Raw genomic sequence first — 21,217 nt, 5'->3', positions numbered from 1 at the left:
CTTTACACAGAATACAATACATATACATCCATCCATCCATCCATTGTCTACCGCTTATCCTGTATTCAGGGTCGCGGGGGGGCTGGAGCCGATCCCAGCTGTCATTGGGCGAAGGCAGGGTACACCCTGGATAGGTCGCCAGTCCATCACAGGGCTGACATGTAGAGACAAACATACATATACATTATCAGCATAATAAGATATAAAACTACATTACACAGTACACTAATATACACACCACAAAATCAGTACTGTATATTATTAAATATAACACCTTACAAGTTAAATATCAGGAAGAGTTAAAGGGTACAGCTTTGTTTCTCTTTTAGCCAACACTTAAAGGTACTATTGACAACATTGATTACATCCGGCCACTAGATGTCGCTCTGTTATGGCAGGTCTCTGGATGGACCTGGAAAGAGGTTCGGGGCTAAACTATGTAGACATTTGAACATTAATTTAAGAAAACAAAGATGAGCGAAGCTCTCAAAGTTAAGTATCTTTCTAGTATTTGGTAGTGATGCCAATGGACGGCTTTTGATCGGGAAAAGTTAGTCATTTATAAAACGACTAAACGGTGGAGCAAGTATTGAACCTTGGGGTATTCACATTGTGTTTAAAATAGATGACTTTTCGTTTTGTTTACTTTAACACACTGTTCTCGAGTTTGAAGATATGACCCAAAGCAATCAACTGCATCTTTAGAAAAGTTAAAAGTAAACCGCTTAGATCGGAGAGCCTTCCTGTCAGACAGCCACTGATCACGACACCTAACACCTGTAGAGACGCCTTATTAACCCACACAACGTCACCTGTGATTGTTTAATATCTTCTTTCAACTTCTCCATGTCTGCAGATGACGCCTCGTTGCTAATCCACTACCATGAAAAATCCTGTTGTAGAGGAACTTCTTAAGAATTGTTGTTCTGGACTTGCTTTGGCTGTTAAAGTCAACAAGTCCGGCCGGGTGGCGCCGTCCTAAAACAACGACTTGGCTGAATAAAAGAGCAGCAGGGAGGCTGAAGCCACCAGTCGACCCTGAAAGGAGACCAACCTGCTACAGTTTTGCTTCGTTCGCATTTTCGTTTCCTGTTGAAGATCTTCGTCCGAACCACGATGCTGACCGCGTCTCTGCTCGTCTTTGCTGCGGCACTGACCACCGCCGCCGGCGCCACCACCGGTGAGTGTTAACGCAGGGCATCATGGGAACGCAAAGAGGGGAAAGTACACGTGCAAGTACACCATATTTGTGCTCGAGTATCTCAGAGGTGAATATTAAATATACATATATTTGACAGCTGTAATTACTGTGAAGATTTTTTGGGGGATTGTTACAGTAACAAAAGTTCGACAGCGTATCACGGCCACTGTAGGGAAAAAACACGGAGGGGAGAGGGGGGACAATATTCTGAGGAAAAAAGTGGCAAATGTATTTCTCGGAAAATTTACCCCTCCATCACCTCTGTACGTTAGCTAGCATAGGTTGTAAGCATCATAAATTTGGGAGTTTATGAACTTTTTCTAGTCGTTCAGCACGACTTTCAGACTTGAGGTTCAAACTTAACAACGTCGGTTTTAGGCAACATTAGGTGTTAAGTTTTAGAAAAATTAACAGATGGCTTTTTGCGTTGGCATCGACCCATTTGTGGGACTTGGTTACCGAGTTACCGAGTGCCTTTCCAAACCTCCAGGTCTTCCGGAGCTGGAGGACACGACGGAGCCGCTCCCTCCAAACGGTGAGTTGCTATCTGTTCCGATTTTTACAGAATGTCTTTTGTTGCAGCTGAAATATTGAATTATTGTTCGTGGGACTCGGTTACCGAGTTACCGAGTTACCGAGTTAGGGAGTTACTGAGTTACTGAGTTACCGAGTTCCTGAGTTCCTTTCCAAACTTCCAGGTCTTCCGGAGTCGGAGGACACGACGGAGCTGCTCCCTCCAAATGGTGAGTTGCTATCTGTTCCGATTTTTACAGAATGTCTTTTGTTGCAGCTGAAATATTGAATTATTGTTCGTGGGACTCGGTTACCGAGTTACCGAGTTAGTGAGTTACCGAGTTACCGAGTTCCTTTCCAAACTTCCAGGTCTTCCGGAGTCGGAGGACACGACAGAGCCGCTCCCTCCTAACAGTGAGTTGCTATCTGTTCCGATTTTTACAGAATGTCTGAATGGCTGAAACATTGAACTCTAGTAAACGTTTTCTCTAAATGCGTTTCCAGTGGAGCACGCCATCGTAAAGAGGTGGTTGTGGAAGCGGTTTTGGAGGTGGTCGTTGTCGTGTAAAAGGGGTTGGACGAGGGCCCACGGCCGCTGCTTCCTCTATGTTTCCACGCCGCTGAGCTGGGCCAACGCCGAGGTGATGGGACGGTTCGCAATGTTGTTCATCTTCTGATTGGCTGCCTGTGCTCGACATGTGACATCTCTCTCCATCCCCCCCCCCAGAGAAACTGTCAGGCCCGCGGTGGAAACCTGGCATCGGTGCACAGCCTCCATGAGTACAGGCTGATCCAGAATCTGATCAAGAAGATATGCCGTTCATACCCGAGAACGTGGCTCGGAGGCTCCGATGGACAAGAGGTGCGTCGCACAGAACGATAAGTAACATCGCTGAAAACATCATCCAATCAGAGCCAGCTAGAGAACCCCCCCCCCACAGTCTATGGTTTAATGTTGTATTCTAATCTTCTAGGAGGGGTTCTGGTTCTGGAGTGACGGTTCAGGTTTTAAATTCCACAACTGGCATCACGGAGAGCCTAATAATATTGGCAATGAAGACTGTCTGGAGATGAACTTTGGAGGTAAAAAAAAAAATATATATATATATATATATATATTATTATGGCCCATTTACAGTCCAACAGACCAGAAAGCAGGGGATGCTTTAGGGGGCGGGGCTTACCTGCTGATTGACAGGTCCATTTAGAGTCCACCAGACCAGAAAGCAGGGGATGCTTTAGGGGGCGGGGCTTACCTGCTGATTGACAGGTCGCTACCACGCTACCAATGCTAGTTAGCTACTAAGATGACTTTAACACTTAGCTGTAAAGTTGACCTTGAATTATAGAAGCTAACTTTGCTAGCAGCTTCACACCAGAATCCACATGGATCCAGATCCAGATGGATCCAGATCCAGTAAAGGTGCCGCTCTGCCCCTTAACATCTCCCTCTGTGTTTCACAGGTCAGAGGAAGTTTAACGACCAGTCCTGCAAAGACAAAAGACCGTCCGTCTGCGCCATCAAAGCCTATCGTCGCAAACGCTTTCATCTGTTTGGATGAAGGAGAAACGTGCAGCAGCTGATCATCTGATCATCTGATCGTTGTGTCTTATTGATCCATAATTCTTTCTTCTTTTCTTCCTTCAGAGTTTATCTCGTCTTACACATAATTAAAGGTTTAAGCATGAAAAACAAAGTCTGAGAAATCTTTCATTACACGTTATTATCTGAGTATTATTTATATATTATTGTATTATTATCAGTACGTAACTTTCAATAACGCTCGATGCGCTTCGTCCCGTCGCTCTACGTACGACGTGTTGGCGGTTTGTTCGAAAACACATTTTTATTAATAATTTGGTTAATTTTAATTTTAATTCCTTTCCTTTAAATAATTTAAATGAATTAGTAATAAGTGGTCAGCCTGGGTTCCTTCTGTGTGGAGTTTGCATGTTCTCCCCGTGTAAGCGTGGGTTCTCTCCGGGTTCTCCAGCTTCCTCCCACAGTCCAAAGACATGCAGGATGGGGATAGGTTCATTGATGACTCTAAATTGCCCATAGGTGTGAATGTGAGCGTGAATGGTTGTTTGTCTCTACATGTCGGCCCTGTGATAGACTGGCGTCCTGTCCAGGGTGTACCCTGCCTTCGCCCGATGACAGCTGGGATTGGCTCCAGCCCCCCCGCAACCCTGAATACAGGATAAGCGGTAGACGATGGATGGATGGATGGATAGTAATAAGTGTAATCATTTTGACGTAGCATATTTTTACCTTTACTGTATCAATAAGATTATTAATCATTTGTTTAGAATAGTGTATTATTAAAAATGATAATGTATTAGTCAGTGTTGGGCAAGTTACTTCAAAAGCGTAATGCATTATTTATTACTTGTTACTGTTATTTCAAAATAATTAGTTACATTACAATATTACTGTCTTTGAATTGTAAGGCATTACACTACTTTTACATTACTTTTGCATTACTTTTCGCCAAAATAAAAGGAAATATGGATTTTTTGTTCTCAATAGATCTTCTTGTGTTCAATGCAGCTCATTACACAGCAGGATTTGATGTTTTTCGCTTCAAAATAAAAGAACGAAAAACGGAAAATTACTCGTATCCCGTTATTTGTTTTAAAAACGGAAAACGAGAAACAGAAAACGACTCGTTAACTGATATTAGATATTGTGTTCATGAATGGGATTCGGGGATGAAATAACAGGGCCATTTTTCATTCCAGATTTGCCGTACGTCTTTTTTAATGACCTTGAAGGCGCTTATGCCGTGAAATTACCTGAATGCCTACCTGAGACATTTAGGGGGAGCTCTAAAACACTGTTCATTAACGCTCTGACAGCGTCTGACGCTCGCGTTTTGAAATAAACCTACTATTTTAAACTAGCACCAAAAGCGTTATGACACGGACAAAAGCGGTTCAAAACCGACTTACAGTAATGCATTACTTTTGTAACGCGTTACTCCCAACACTGGTATTAGTACAAATATTGATTATTTAATGTATTAGTAATAATCTTGATAATTGTAATGTATTCTTAATATTATTAATTGTAATGTCATTGTCACATATTACAAATTTCAATGTATTAGTAACACATTTGGAATTAGCATTTTATTTAACAGACAAATACATGAATTTCAAAATAATTGAATCGGCCAAATAGATCGGGAGCTCGTTGCTATTTTTGTACGATATTTCTGTCCCTACGATATTTTTCCAAACTTGTTTCGTAATGAATTTGTGTGAGAAACGTGTTCGGAACCCGTTTAAATGTAACACGTTAGAATTGTTAAATTAAATTAGAATTGTTAAATGGCTTGAAACCACTTTGTGTCAAAAAAGTGAGCTTTTTGTTTCGTTTGTGTTTCTTATCTTTACGTCCCATTTCCATCCACGTACGGAGTTTCAGAGTCCTTCTGTTTGGTGGTGAGGGGGCGTGGCCCTGCCCCCTTCACTGGTTGCAAACGTCCAAGATGGCGACGGCCAAAGGCTTCGAAACCGCAGTCCAGGAGCCGACGGGTGGCCTGGCCATGACGACGTTTATTTCCGATACGCCGGTCTGGTCTTAAATCATCGTCGTCTTTCTCAATATTTGGAAAATGTGGCTTCAAATGAGAGAAGATGACAGAAAAAGATTTGGACCGAATGTTTGCGGATGATGTGATGGTTTTTTAACAATCTTCTCCTCCTCTTGTGTCTTTAGTTTTCTTTTGAACGATGTTTTTAATACAAGCAAAGCTGTGTGCAGTTTACTGACATCACACTACAGGACTTGAGGGTATTGTGTATGTGGGTGTGTGTGTGGAGGGTGGGAGGTGTCTACTTTATTGTTTTTATCTTTGTGTAAAGCACTTTGTGCTGCGCACTCGGTGTATGAAAAGTGCTTTATAAATAAAGATTGATTGATTGATTGAGGGTATTGGAGTTCATATTTGCTTACATTAAACCAAATCAATAGATGTCTGTAAATGTTAATTAACTTTATTGGCTTTACGGATGAAACTATAACATAAAAATATATTAGAGTGAGTTAACGTTACGTTAAACAGCGTTTTTAATGATTGATTAATGATTTTTAATTATTTATTTTTTATGTAAATCATGTAGAAACATGGAGTAAAATATTAAAAACATATTAAGTTGATATAATAGGAAAACCATTTCAGGTAGAGAGTAAAAGTTAAACTTGAGCATTCAGTTAATTATGAATAGATTTCAGGTTGTAACTAATTAAATGGTATCTTTATCAAACATTAATAAGTTGCTTAATTATAAGTTGCGTTTTAAGTTGCTATAATAACGTTTATGAAGATGCAGTGAATCTGGACCACAAATCTTTGATTAACAACTTTCTAGTAAACATTTACAGCTGCAAAGGTTTTTTTCAAACCTGGCAACCCCAAAAGTTGATTATATTGATATTTTTATTACAAAAAGTGTTTTTCTTTATTTCTACTGTACAAATCAGACTGGGCTTGTGTATGTGTCCTCATTTGGCCTGAAGGTGGCGCTCTCTCTGTCTCTCTTTGTGTTGCCATGGATTCATCTTACCTGCTGATTGACAGGTCCATTTAGAGTCCACCAGACCAGAAGCAGGGGATGCTTTAGGGGGCGGGGCTACCTCGTGTTGTTGGTGTTTTCCTCTTTTACCTTTCCACAGAAAAGTTCCAAAATGTGCACTTTTGTTGTGTTTTTGTGTTTGAATTTCATGTTTTGGGTTTGTTTTGTCCTAAACAGAACCGAACTGTGTAGATTTGTAGTTTTGTTTTGTTCGTCTTTCAAACTGTTTGAGGCTGCTGTTGGACCGTCCATACTAACAAACACTGTGAGTGAATTTAAGTTTCCCCAGGTCAGCAGTGATGCTACATGTTTAGAGCTTTTATTGTGAAGGGATAGAAGTCAATATGGAGGTGATAAGAGTATTTCCCCAAATTGATAAATGTGTGTGTGTTGCTCTGCTCACATTACTGGTTACACCATTACACAACTTGACTGGTGACATGTGATGCATCTTTAATTTCATAGTGATGGATGTGTTGCCAGACCAGGAGTCTGGTTCACGGTTCAGTCTGTTTTCTCACCAACGCATCGTTTCACATCGGTTCATTCTCACAGTTTACCAGTTACACCTCTGTTTTATTACACAGTAATAAAAGACATATACATAATCAGCATAATAAGATATAAAAACTACATTACACAGTAATAAAATACATGTACATAATCAGCATAATAAGATATAAAAACTACATTACACAGTAAAAAAATAAATATAGATAATCAGCATAAGATATAAAAACTACATTACACAGTAATAAAATAAATATAGAAAATCAGCATAATAAGATATAAAAACTACATTACACAGTACACCAATATACACACCACAAAATCAGTACTTTGTACTATTAAATATAACACCTTACAAGTTAAATATCAGGAAGAGTTAAAGGGTACAGCTTTGTTTCTCTTTTAGCCAACACTTAAAGGGGCTATTGACAACATTGATTACATCCGGCCACTAGATGTCGCTCTGTTATGGCAGGTCTCTGGATGGACCTGGAAAGAGGCTCGGGCAGTGGAGGCGCCAGAGTATTTTTTCTGGTTCAACTACGGTGGGGCTCAAATCAATGCCAGAATTTCAATGTGAATATATAACAACACCCTCCCACAGCTATAAACACGCACACACAGTGAGAGAGAGAGACAGAGACAGCTAAACGTAAATAGTTACGTTAACAGCACAGCAGGTGGATGGATCCAAGCAGGCACGTGCACAAAGGGTAATTTTTCCTGATGGGGCGCCCCGGGCCGTTACGACGTGACGTGGTGGTGCTGTTGGACTCCGCACTGCTCTCAAAGTTAAGTATCTTTTTAGTATTTGGTAGTGATGCCAACAGATGGCTTTTGATCAGGGAAAGTTAAAGGCAAGTCATTTATAAAACGACTAAAGGGTGGAGCAAGTATTGAACCTTGGGGTATTCACATTGTGTTTAAAAAAGATTACTTTTCTTTGTTAACTTCAACACACTGTTCTCGAGTTTGAAGATATGACATTTACATTTAGGGCATTTAGCAGACGCTTTTGTCCAAAGCGACTTACAATAAGTACATTTGTCTCGCCACTGTCGCTGTAAAGCTTGCCCCTGGGTGATGTTGGGACTTTGAAATTGTGTTGACTCTTGAAATTTTGAGCGTATTCTAGTCCTGCTCAATATTAAGTGTCCTGAGATGACTTCTGTTGTTTGACACTATAAAATTGAATTTAATTGAATTTATTATGTAAGGTGACCTTGGATGTTTGAAAGGCGCCAACAAATAAAATGTATTATTATTATTATTATTATTATTATTATTATTATTATTATTATTATTATTAATAAAAGAAAGAAACCACAACATATCATTGCCGATAAAGTAAAAGCTAAAAAATAGAAACAAGTGTTAGGTCCTTGTCTGAGTAAAGTAGTAGCTGTTCAGGAAACATATCTTAAGAGCAACAGTGCTATGATCAAATTGCCATAGGTAAGAACATGGAGTGTTAGTGAGTCATGCTATGCAGAGTCGAGGTGAAGTCTGAACAGGTGAGTCTCCTTTTTCTGAAGATGACAGTGACTCTGCTGTCCTGACATTGGTCGGGAGTTCGTTCCACCACTGAGGACCAGAACAGAGAAGAGTCTGGACTTTGCTGAGTGACATTAGTTTGATTTCAGCGATGGTGGTACCAGCCGGCCAGCTGAAGTAGAGGAGCGAAGTGCTCGCTTCGGGGCGTGAGGTTTGACCAGTGTTTGAAGGTAGATGGGTGCCGTTCCATTGATGGCCCTGAAGGCCAGTGCCCTCGTCTTGAATTGGACCCAAACCAATCAACTGCTTCTTTTGAAAAGTTAAAAGTAAACTACTAAGATCTGTGAGCCTTCCTGTCAGAAAGCCGCTGACCACGACGCCTAACACCTGTAGCGATACGACGCCTTATTAACTAACACAACGTCACCTGTGATTGTTTAATATCTTCTTTCAGCGTCTCCATGTCTGCAGATGACGCCTCACTGCGAATCCACTACCATGAAAGATCCTGTTGTAGAGGAACTTCTCAAGAATTATGTTATGTTCTGGACTTGCTTTGGCTGTTAAAGTCAACAAGTCCGGCCGGGCGGCTCCATCCTCAAACAACGACTTGGCTGAATAAAAGAGCAGCAGGGAGGCTGAAGCCACCAGTCGACCCTGAAAGGAGACCAACCTGCTACAGTTTTGCTTCGTTCGCATTTTCGTTTCCTGTTGAAGATCTTCGTCCGAACCACGATGCTGACCGCGTCTCTGCTCGTCTTTGCTGCGGCTCTGACCACCGCCGCCGGCGCCACCACCGGTGAGTGTTAACGCAGGGCATCATGGGAACACAAAGAGGGGAAAGTTCACATGCAAGTACACCGTATTTGTGCTAGAGTATCTCAGAGGTGAATATTAAATATACATATATTTGACAGCTGTAACTACTGTGAAGATTTTTTTTGTGATTGTTACAGTGACACAAGTTCGACAGCGTATCACGGCCACTGTACGGAAAAAACACGGAGGGGAGAGAGGGGGCAATATTCTGAGGAAAAAAAGTTGCAAATGTATTTTTCCGAAAATGTACCCCCTCCCTCATTAGCTAGCATAGATGCTGGTTGTAAGCATCGTAAATTTGGGAGGCTATGAACTCGCAAATAAGCAACTTTTCTTTCTACAGTGGCCCTGATACACCGTTGTACAAAAGCAGATGAAAGATTTGCGTACATGGACATGAATTTTCATCGTCGTTCAGCACGACTTTCAGACTTTAGGTTCAAACTTAAAGTCCCAGTCGGCAAGTCCGGCGGATCGAGGGAACTCTGTCAGATTTAGAATGTTTACAACTCTCACGCTCCTCCCCCTCGACCACCGAGCTCCTTCCCCTCGACTTCGTGCCCTTTGAAATCCCTTAGATCACGCCACCTTTGAAACGCGGGTCCGATGTTGACTCTGGTTTTATCACGGGCCTCGTCGCAATCTTTCTTTTTTTCCTTCTTTCTCACCGGTGTTTTCTTTTCCTTGGTTGTTTTGGACCTCCTCGTTTCGGGTTTTAACCGAGGAATTGTAAGATTGTTGCTGCCCTCTCAAACGAGTAGGCAGTTGAAAGGGCAGCTGTCGGGCAGTGTTTTCTGGGGTGATCCAGGTCTCCGTAAGGGCCAGGAAGTGGAGAGTCTGCAGGGAGGCATACGCTGAAATGGTGTCCGACTTCTTGACTGCAGACTGGCAGTTCCACAGCCCCCCTAGTACTTCAAGTTCCTTACCGGTGGAGAGTGGCGGGTAGCAGAGATTGGATGGGTTACAGCCTCGACCAATGGGTCTCTGGTGAAATCTTCCCTGGTTTGATGTCCTGACTGGGATAGGACACATGACTGCGATGGGTGGTGGTTGAGATGTTATGCCTACTTCAATGGACTTCCTCGATGGACTCCCACTGATAGACTCCCTTGTCTTTGTTCTGCTGTCTTCCCACAGACTCCCACAGATAGACTCCCTTGTCTTTGTTCTGCTGTCTTCCCACAGACTCCCACAGATAGACTCCCTTGTCTTTGTTCAACTGTCTTCCCACAGACTCCCACAGATAGACTCCCTTGTCTTTGTTCAACTGTCTTCCCACAGACTCCCACAGATAGACTCCCTTGTCTTTGTTCTGCTGTCTTCCCACAGACTCCCACAGATAGACTCCCTTGTCTTTGTTCTGCTGTCTTCCCACAGACTCCCACAGATAGACTCCCTTGTCTTTGTTCAACTGTCTTCGTTCGGCTGTCCTGATGCTGTAGTGACAGCCTTTTAAGTGCTCAGTTTACCTCATGCGCAGAGTGAGACCCCTCCCTCCAATCAAGTTTATTCACTACAGCTGAGCTGGCTGAAACTAGCTGATTGCCCACTCAGTAAGATCAGCTTCACAACAATGTAAACAACAGGCAAGACTAAATGTTACAACTAGCTTTACTCACAGAATGCCTAAACCCAAATCTACAAATAGTTTCTGACTTACCAACAAGCAGCTTCCTTCCTTTCTCCAGATAATATGTAGAATCATCTGGATCCAGATCCAGATGGATCCAGATCCAGTAAGGGTGCTGCTCTGCCCCTAAACATCTCCCTCTGTATTTCCCAGGTCAGAAGAAGTTTCAAAATAATTGAATCAGCCAAATAGATTGGGGATCTCTTTGCTATTTTGGTACGATGTTTCTGTTCCTACGATATTTTTCAAAACTTGTTTAGTAATGAATTTGTGTCAAAAAAGTGTTTCTTATCTTTACGTCCTGTTTTCCATCCACATTGCAGCATCATCCTTCTGTTTGGTGGTGAGGGGGGCGTGGCCCTGCCCCCTTCCCTGGTTGCAAACGTCCAAGATGGCGACGGCCAAAGGCTTCGACACCGCAGTCCAGGAGCCGCCATTTTGAGTCCAACAGACCAGAAAGCAGAGGATTCTTTAGGGGGCGGGGCTACCTTGCGTTGTTGGTGTTTTCCTCTTTTACCTTTCCACAGAAAAGTTCCAAAATGTGTACTTTTGTTGTGTTTTTGTGTTTGAATTTCATGTTTTAGGTTTTTTTTTGTCCTAAACCGAACCGAGTGTTCCCTGAACCGAACTGTGTAGATTTGTAGTTTTGTTTTGTTCGTCTTTCAAACTGTTTGAAGCTGCTTTTGGACCGTCCATAATAACAAACACTATGAGTGAGTTCAAGCAGTGATGCTACATGTTTAGAGCTTTTATTGTGAAGGGATAGAAGTCAACGTGGAGGTGATAAGACTATTTCCCCAAATTGATAAATGTGTGTCTGTGTTGCTCTGCTCACATTAAATGTTTCATCTTCACAGATTCGGCTCTCTTACCGACCGTCACCTTTCCCTCAGAGCAATGCATGATGGTCTATTAAGCTGTGTTGTTTTTCAGTCTTTCATGTGAATCTGTAGTTTTACCAACCGTGACAGAGTTAATATTTACCTTTTGGGCGTCTATAACTTTACTGATGACATGTGATGCATCTTTAATTTCATAGTGATGGATGTGTTACCTCGTTGCCAGACCAGGAGTCTGGTTCACGGTTCAGTCTGTTTTCTCACCATGAGGGAAGGTGACAGAAGTATTAATAATAGAATTAAGTATCTTTTTAGTATTTGGTAGTGATGCAAACGGATGGCTTTTGATCGGGGAAAGTTAAAGTCATTTATAAAACGACTAAACGGTGAAGCAAGTATTGAACCTTGGGGTATTCACATTGTATTTAAAATAGATGACTTTTCGTTTTGTTTACTTTAACACACTGTTCTCGAGTTTGAAGATATGACCCAAAGCAATCAACTGCATCTTTAGAAAAGTTAAAAGTAAACCGCTTAGATTGGAGAGCCTTCCTGTCAGACAGCCGCTGATCACGACGCCTAACACCTGTAGCGATACGACGCCTTATTAATCCACACAACATCACCTGTGATTGTTTAATATCTTCTTTCACCGTCTCCATGTCTGCAGATGACGCCTCGTTGCTAATCCACTAGATCCTTAGATCCTGTTGTAAAGGAACTTCTCAAGAATGATGTTATGTTCTGGACTTGCTTTGGCTGTTAAGGTCAACAAGTCCAGCCGGGTGATGCCGTCCTCAAACAACGACTTGGCTGAATAAAAGAGCAGCAGGAAGGCTGAAGCCACCAGTCGACCCTGAAAGGAGACCAACCTGCTACAGTTTTGCTTCGTTCGCATTTTCGTTTCCTGTTGAAGATCTTCGTCCGAACCACGATGCTGACCGCGTCTCTGCTCGTCTTCGCTGCGGCTCTGACCACCGCCGCCGGCGCCGGTGAGTGTTAACGCAGGGCATCATGGGAACGCAAAGAGGGGAAAGTACACATACAAGTACACCATATTTGTGCTAGAGTATCTCAGAGGTGTACATATATTTGACAGCTGTAATTACTGTGAAGATATTTTTTCGGGGATTGTTACAGTAACAAAAGTTTGACAGCGTATCACGGCCACTGTAGGGAAAAAACACGGATGGGAGAGAGGGGACAATATTCTGAGGAAAAAAGTGGGAAATTTGTGAGTTTTTTGGCAAATTTATTTCTCGGAAAATTCACCCCCTCCCACACCTCTGTGTTTTTTTTGGCATGTATTCACGTTAACATACAGGTGTAAACAATGAATATCGCCAATATGAACAAGTTTCGTTCCAACTAACGCTGGATGTTTGGCGTTGCTATGACAACAAGTGAAAGCTACCGCTAGCATCTCAGCCCAACCGGCCCGATCAATAAACACCCATTAGATGACAACATGGCCTGAATAAAAGCAACAATCAGCATCAACATCATCACCCTAAGGACCTTAACGAGGCATCCTTTTATTTTTTTCTTGTCGTTCAGCACGACTTTCAGACTTTAGGTTCAAACTGAACAACGTCGGTTTTAGGCAACAAAAGGTGTTAGTTTTAGAAAACCAACAGATGGCTTTTTGTGTTCGCATCGACCCATTTGTGGGACTCGGTTACCGAGTTAACGATTTAATGGGTTAACGAGTTACTGAGTCACCGAGTTACCGAGTTAGTGAGTTACCGAGTTACCGAGTGCCTTTCCAAACCTCCAGGTCTTCCGGAGCCGGAGGACACGATGGAGCCGCTCCCTCCAAACGGTGAGTTGCTATCTGGTCCGATTTTTACAGAATGTCTTTTGTTGCAGCTGAAACGCTGAACTCTTATAAACATTTCTCTAAATGTGTTTCCAGTGGAGCACGTCGTCGTTAAGAGGTCTTTGTCGTGTAAAAGGGGTTGGACGAGGGCCCACGGCCGCTGCTTCCTCTATGTTTCCACACCGCTGAGCTGGGATGACGCCGAGGTGATCGGGACGGTTCGCAGTTTTGTTCGTCTTCTGATTGGCTGCCTGTGCTCGCCATGTGACATGTCTCTCCATCTCTTCCAGAGAAACTGTCACACCCACGGTGGAAACCTGGCATCGGTGCACAGCCTCCACGAGTACAGGCTGATCCAGAATCTGATCAAGAAGATGAGCGGTTCACATACGACAACGTGGCTCGGAGGCAATGATGGACAAGAGGTGTGTCGCACAGAACGGATAAGTAACCTCATTGAAAACAGCATACAATCAGAGCCAGCTAGAGAACCCCCCCCCCCCCCCCACAGTCTATGGTTTAATGTTGTATTCTAATCTTCTAGGAGGGGTCCTGGTTCTGGAGTGACGGTTCATGTTTTAACTTCCACTACTGGCAGAAAGGAGAGCCTAATAATCTTGGCAATGAAAACTGCGTGGAGATGAACTTTCGAGGTAAATATGTATATATATATTGTTATTAATTATTTATCTAGTTCCGGATGTTGCCTTCTGAACAACGGAACTACAGTTTCCTCCTGATGTACAAACAAATTTGTTTCAAACAACCAGGCACTGAACCAGGAGACGACCTCCAGATCTGGGCCCTCATTTATAAAGCTTGCGTACGCACAAAACGGGGCTGGAAACGTGCGTACGCCACTTTCCACGCAAATGTTGTGATCTATAAAAACCAAACTTGACGGGAAAGTGTGCGTACCCGTAAGCAAACTCTGAGGCATGCGTACCGGTACGCACATTCTGGAGACTGGAAGGGAATCAGCAGTAAACCTGAGAAGAACTATATATTTTTGATGACTTGCACACATTTAATTACACTCCATATCATACGTTAGATCTGCGTTATCATGATGAACTCCAACAATGTTTTTGACGCTTTTAATGAGTGATAGTTTTTTTCATATTAAAACCTTCTTTTAAAATCTGACTTGTATCTTAAATCAAAATCATTTTGAAATATTGAATCAGCGCTGTCACCGCAGGAGGAGGAGACGGCCCAAATGCATGTAATACAGTATAAATACCTTCCATTAGATCACTGTAGAACAAGCGGGAATAACTACATGTTCTCCTTATTTATATATATCATCAACGCACATACATACAGCCATTAAGCCATCGTATAATTGTTACACTTATCCTCGTTTTTAAACCACCAGAGCGCAGAGGAAATGCACTATAATGAGTGGCACGCTCGTGCGCGCTCAGTCGTGGAGCGTGGAGAGCGCAACTTTACCGAACGTTCAGGAGGCAGAATCTACCACCCGGCAAAGGTGGTAGAGTCCCCAGCATGATGAGCCCGAGCCACGGCCCCCTGCCCGACTGGAGGGGTATCAACAGGGCGCAAGAATCCGTGAGGATGTTATGCTGCGTTTGTAAGATAAGGAAGACAACAATCAATGTTCATTGTAAACGTAGTATTTTATTAATCACAGTGCGCGTTTGCCGTAGCTCATCTGCAACGTTGATGGCGGTGATTGTGTCTCGCTGAAGTTGCAGGACGGCATCAGTGAGCACCCGACCGCTTGATGTGCCATGCGTCCGGGGTGCGCTGCTGCTTTGCGCCGGACCCGGACGCTGTGCCGAGGGCCCGTCACCGTCACCCTCCTCACATCACCCTCCTCACGTCACCCTCCTCACATCACCCTCCTCACATCACCCTCCTCACGTCACCCTCCTCACATCACCCTCCTCACATCACCCTCCTCACCGTCACCCTCCTCACATCACCCTCCTCACATCACCCTCCTCACGTCACCCTCCTCTACGCCACACGCTGCAGACTCTGGAAGGACAAAAACTATTTAACGATATGTTTTATATACAATAAAAGTTAAAAATCTGTTCATCCTTATACCTCCACCTCCCCAACAAGTGTCTCTTTCTCCGTTTCTGAAAAGTTACGTTTCTTTGCTTTTTCCTGACCTGTCGCCGTGATTCACCACACGGAAACGATTGCATGCCGGCTCATTAACATAGTAAAATGTGGGCGTGTACAGGGCGGGACTCAGGTACGCACACTTGTAGGTGATCCTGTGATTTATAAAGGAAACATTGCGTACAGCTTGCGTGCGCACAGTTTTATAAATCAGATTTTTTTTTGGCGCACGCAAACTTTGGCTTTTTGGCGTACGTACACTTTTAGTAAGGATCCTACGCACAGTTTTATAAATTAGGGCCCTGAACTGCCTTAAACATGCATCCTCTCTGGATGTATAGAAGTCTATGAGAAAATGGTCCTACTTCTCTCTGCTGGCCACCAGGGGGCGACTCCTCTCTGGTTGTATAGAAGTCTATGAGAAAATGGTCCTACTTCTCTCTGCTGGCCACCAGGGGGCGACTCCTCTCTGGTTGTATAGAAGTCTATGAGAAAATGGTCCTACTTCACTCTGCTGGCCACCAGGGGGCGACTCCTCTCTGGTTGTATAGAAGTCTATGAGAAAATGGTCCTACTTCTCTCTCCTGGCCACCAGGGGGCGACTCCTCTCTGGTTGTATAGAAGTCTATGAGAAAATGGTCCTACTTCTCTCTTGATGTATTATCTCAGTAAACATTGTAAACATGAGTTTATGGTCTCAATCTCTAGTTTCAAGTCTTCTTCAATCCAGCATGATGTTCATTTAGTACATTATGGTCCATTTAGAGTCCACCAGACCAGAAAGCAGGGGATGCTTTAGGGGGCGGGGCTTACCTGCTGATTGACAGGTCGCTACCAATGCTAGTTAGCTACTAAGATGACTTAAACACTAAGCTGTAAAGTTGACCTTGAATTATAGAAGCTAACGTTGTTAGCAGCTTCACACCAGAATCCACATGGATCCAGATCCAGTATGGGTGCTGCTCTGCCCCTAAACATCTCCCTCTGTGTTTCACAGGTCAGAAGAAGTTTAACGACCACTCCTGCAAAGACAAACTACCGTCCGTCTGCGCCATCAATCCCTATCATGTGACTGGATGAAGGAGAAACGTGCAGCATCTGATCATCTGATCATCTGATCATCTGATCATCTGATCGTTGTGTCTCATTGATCCATTATTCTTTCTTCTTTTCTTCCTTCAGAGTTTATCTCGTCTTACACATAATTAAAGGTTTAAGTATGAAAAACAAAGTCTGAGAAATCTTTCTTTACACATTGTTATTATCGGAGTATTATTTATATATTATTGTATGATTATCAGTACATCATTTTCAATAACGCTCGATATGCTACGTCCCGTCACTCTGCGTACGACGTGTTGGCGGTTTGTTTGAAAACACATTTTTATTAATAATTTGGTTAATCTTAATTTGAACTCCTTTCCTTTAAATAATTTAAATGTATTAGTAATAACTGTAATAATTTTGACGTAGCATATTTTTATACCTTTACTGTATCAATAAGATTATTGATCATTTGTTTAGAATAGTGTATCATTAAAAATGATAATGTATTAGTACAAATATTCATTATTTAATGTATGAGTAATAATCTTGATAATTGTAATGTATTTTTAATATTATTAATTGTAATGTCTTTGTCACATATTACAAATTTGAATGTATTAGTAACACATTTGGATTTAGAATTTTATTTTAACAAATACATGAATTTCAAAATAATTTAATCGGCCAAATAGATCGGGAGCTCATTGCTATTTTTGTACGATGTTTATGTCCCGATATTTATAACTTGTTTCGTAATGAATTTGTGAGAAACGTGTTGGGAACCCGTTTAAATGTAACACGTTAGAATTGTTAAATGGCTTGAAACCACTTTGTGTCAAAAAAGTGTTTCTGATCTTTACATCCCGTTTCCGTCCACGTACGGAGTTGCAGCATCGTCCTTCTGTTTGGTGGTGAGGGGGGCGTGGTCCTGCCCCCTTTACTGGTTGCAAACGTCCAAGATGGCGACGGCCAAACTCTTCAAAACCGCAGTCCAGGGGCCGACGGGCGGCGTCGCCATGACGACGTTGATTTCCGATACGCCGGTCTGGTCTTAAATCATCGTCGTCTTTCTCTCTCACTGCATCAAATCTGCATCAACACACACATTTTCCCTCCAACACACTCCGACCCTTTGTGTGTGTGTGTGTGTGTGTGTGTGTGTGTGTGTGTGTGTGTGAGTGCATGAGTCAGCTGGTCCACCATGCTTGCTGTGTGTGTGTGTGTGAGAGAGAGAGAGAGAGAGAGAGAGAGAGAGAGAGAGCGAGTCGGGGCGAGCGAGACAGCTGAGCTCTGGGCTGCGTTCCAAAAACAGTTTGAGTCGCCCTCGCTCACTCGCCCTCAGCCCTTGCTATGACGTCACACGGAGGCCCCTTGGAGGGCGGAGGGAAAGAGGGCGGAGGGGGAGTGAAAGAGGTAAATGGAACACACCTGCCCTCGTTCACTAACAGCCCAGACAATCATGGATCAACCACACGTTGTTGGAGTAGCGCTATACTGCCTATTCCAAATTACACAGAATATGCAGAGACTCATTTCATTGAGACGAAGACGTATTCTACGCTTGATGGCAACACGTCACCTTATACTTACACTTGTAAACGGTGGGCTCTGCCATAACTCTGCAACAGACAGTCTAACTGCACAATTTAAGAAAATGAATTAAATTTAATTCATTTTCTATTTTCTTCTTTCTTCTTCTTCCTTGGTGGTGAATAGACAGCAGACAATTGTGTTTGAGGTTCATTATCGCCACCGCATGGACATATTTTTCGTGCACCACTGCAATGCATTGTGGGTGATATACAGCTCTGAAGTGGCCATCGTTGTTCACTCGTTAGTGAGTTACCGAGTGCCTTTCCAAATCTCCAGGTCGTCCGAAGCCGGAGGACACGACGGAGCCGACCACTCCAAACGGTGAGTTGCTATGTGTTCCGATTTTTGCAGAATGTCTTTTGTTGCAGCTGAAACGTTTTCTCTAAATATCTTTCCAGTGGAGCATTGGGACGTTTCGCAGTGTTGTTCATCTTCTGATTCGCTGCCTTTGCTCGACATGTGATGTCTCTCTCCATCCCCCCCGCAGAGAAACTGTCAGACCCACGGTGGAAACCTGGCATCGGTGCACAGCCTCTATGAGTACGAGCTGATCCAGGATCTGATCAAGAATATAAGCGGTTTAGATACGAGAGCGTGGCTTGGAGGCTCTGATGGAGAACAGGTGCGTCGCACAGAACAGAAAAGTAACCTTCGGCCTCCAACCCCAGGAAACTCTTCTCCATGTTCTCCTCCCTCCTCACCCCTCCTACCCCTCCCCCCCCCCTTCCTCCCTTACTGCCGATGACTTTGCAACTTACTTTACCAAGAAAGTAAATGACATCAGCTCCTCATTCACACCTATTCCCTCCCAGAAGACATCTCCCCCAACTCTCAACTCGGATGGTCTTACCAGCTTTAGCCCCCTCACCTCTGAAGACGTTCACGCACTTGTTACATCTAACCGTGCCACCACCTGCTCCCTCGACCCGATTCCCTCCTCTCTTCTCCAGGACATCTCACACGACATCTTGCCATTCCTCACCACTCTGATCAACTCCTCCCTCACCTCAGGTGTCATTCCAGCGGATTTTAAGACAGCTACCGTGAAGCCTCTCCTTAAAAAACCCACCCTAGACGCTACTGACATCCAAAGCTACAGACCTGTATCTCTTCTTTCATTCCTCTCTAAAACCTTGGAACGTGCCGCCTACAACCAACTGTCATCCTATCTCTCGCTGAACAACCTCCTAGACCCTAATCAATCAGGATTCAGGACTGCTCACTCCACTGAGACGGCCATCCTCACAGTGACCGAGTCCCTGCGAGACGCCAGAGCCTCATCCCACTCCTCCGTTCTCATTCTCCTCGACCTATCTGCTGCGTTCGACACAGTCAATCACCAAATCCTCCTCTCCACTCTGGCTGAACTTGGCATAACTGACTCTGCTCTCGCCTGGTTTACATCATACCTGACAAATCGCACCTTTCAGGTCACATGGAATGGCTCTATGTCCAAACACTGTTCTCTGGACACAGGTGTCCCTCAAGGCTCAGTATTAGGACCGCTTCTGTTCTCACTATACACCAGATCACTAGGTTCTGTTATCACATCGCATGGATTCTCCTACCATTGCTACGCAGATGACACCCAGCTGTTCCTCTCTTTTCCCCCGTCCTCTGACGCTCACATTGCAACTCGCATCTCGGACTGTCTGGCTGACATCTCTGTCTGGACAACTGCACATCACCTCAAGCTTAACCTGAATAAAACCGAACTCCTCTTCATCCCAGGGAAAGACTGCCCTCGCATGGACCTGTCGGTCACTGTCGAGGGCATCACAGTATTGCCGTCGTCAACTGCGAGGAACCTGGGTGTAATCCTCGATGACCAACTATCCTGCACCCCCAACATCACTGCTGTGGCCCGATCCTGCAGATTTGCCCTCTACAATATCCGCAGGATTCGGACCTTCCTCACAAAGGATGCAACCCAACTCTTGGTCCAAGCGCTGGTCATCTCCCGCCTTGATTACTGCAACATCCCTGGCCGGACTCCCGGCCTATGCGATTAAACCATTGCAGCGTATCCAGAACGCTGCAGCACGCCTTATCTTCAATCTACCCAAATTCTCCCATGTGACCCCCCTCCTCCGTGACCTCCACTGGCTCCCTGTTGCAGCACGCATCCAATTCAAGACGATGACACTGGCCTTCAGGGCCATCAATGGAACGGCACCTGTCTACCTTCAAACACTGGTCAAACCTCACGCCCCGAAGCGACTGTTCTGGCGTCTCAGTGATGGAACGAACTCCCGACCAATGTCAGGACAGCAGAGTAATTTGCCATTTTCCGAAAAAGACTCACCTGTTCAGACTTCACCTCGACTCTATATAGCATGACCCACAAAAAAAAACCTTACCTATAGCACTCTGATCGTAGCACTGTTGCTCTTGAAGTACTACTTTACTCAGATGAGGACCTAACACTTGTTCTATTTTTAGCTCTTACTTTATCGGCAATGATTCGTTGTGGTTTCTTTGTTTCCTTCTTTTGACAAATGTACTTATTGTAAGTCGCTTTGGACAAAAGCGTCTGCTAAATGACCTAAATGTAAATGTAAATGTAAAACGGCTTCCCCCCCCCCTACAGTCTATGGTTTAATGTTGTATTCTAATGTCCTAGGATGGGTCCTGGTTCTGGAGTGACAGTTCAGGTTCTAACTTCCACTACTGGAGTCCAGGAGAGCCTATAAGAATTGTCTGGAAATGAACTATGGAGGTAGGTGTGTATATATATATATATATATATATATATTTACATTACATTTAGGTCATTTAGCAGACGCTTTTGTCCAAAGCGACTTACAATAAGTACATTTGTCAAAAGAAGGAAACAAAGAAACCACGACGTATCATTGCCGATGCAGTAAGAGCTAAAAATAGAACAAGTGCTAGGTCCTCATCTGAGTAAAGTAGTACTTCAAGAGTAACAGTGCTACGATCCGAGTTTTTGTTTTTTTGTTTTTGTTTTTTTTGCGGGGGGGGGGGGGGGTCGAGGGAGGGTGTTAGTGGGTCATGCTATGTAGAGTCGAGGTGAAGTCTGAACAGGTGAGTCTTGAGCCTTTTTCGGAAGA

At 43.6% G+C, this 21,217-nt stretch overlaps 1 protein-coding gene across 5 annotated transcripts in view; it reads left to right on the top strand.

Moving 5' to 3' along the window:
- Nucleotides 1-21,217, top strand: part of LOC311008646 (galactose-specific lectin nattectin-like) — a 98,356-nt gene that overhangs the window by 3,611 nt on the left and 73,528 nt on the right. The window contains exons 4-11 of one of the 5 annotated variants that reach the window (XM_084002429.1): nucleotides 857-1,180; nucleotides 1,692-1,736; nucleotides 1,900-1,944; nucleotides 2,084-2,128; nucleotides 2,219-2,355; nucleotides 2,442-2,576; nucleotides 13,951-14,059; nucleotides 14,177-14,322. In XM_084002429.1, coding sequence (XP_083858555.1) covers nucleotides 1,117-1,180; nucleotides 1,692-1,736; nucleotides 1,900-1,944; nucleotides 2,084-2,128; nucleotides 2,219-2,355; nucleotides 2,442-2,576; nucleotides 13,951-14,059; nucleotides 14,177-14,307 — 711 coding nt within the window. In that variant the 5' untranslated portion in view covers nucleotides 857-1,116 and the 3' untranslated portion in view covers nucleotides 14,308-14,322. Of the gene's footprint in view, nucleotides 1-856; nucleotides 1,181-1,691; nucleotides 1,737-1,899; nucleotides 1,945-2,083; nucleotides 2,129-2,218; nucleotides 2,356-2,441; nucleotides 2,577-2,688; nucleotides 2,798-3,178; nucleotides 3,412-8,935; nucleotides 9,099-13,364; nucleotides 13,410-13,950; nucleotides 14,060-14,176; nucleotides 14,323-21,217 lie in introns of those variants that run through there. The other 4 variants (XM_084002430.1, XM_084002428.1, XM_084002427.1 and 1 more) reach the window with 4 other exon arrangements.

Source organism: Eutrigla gurnardus, assembly GCF_963514095.1.
Source record: "Eutrigla gurnardus genome assembly, chromosome: 23".
Classification (NCBI taxonomy): Eukaryota; Metazoa; Chordata; class Actinopteri; order Perciformes; family Triglidae; genus Eutrigla; species Eutrigla gurnardus.
The sequence above is the reverse complement of the archived record's forward strand: the minus strand, read 5'-3'. Positions and strand labels throughout refer to the sequence as shown.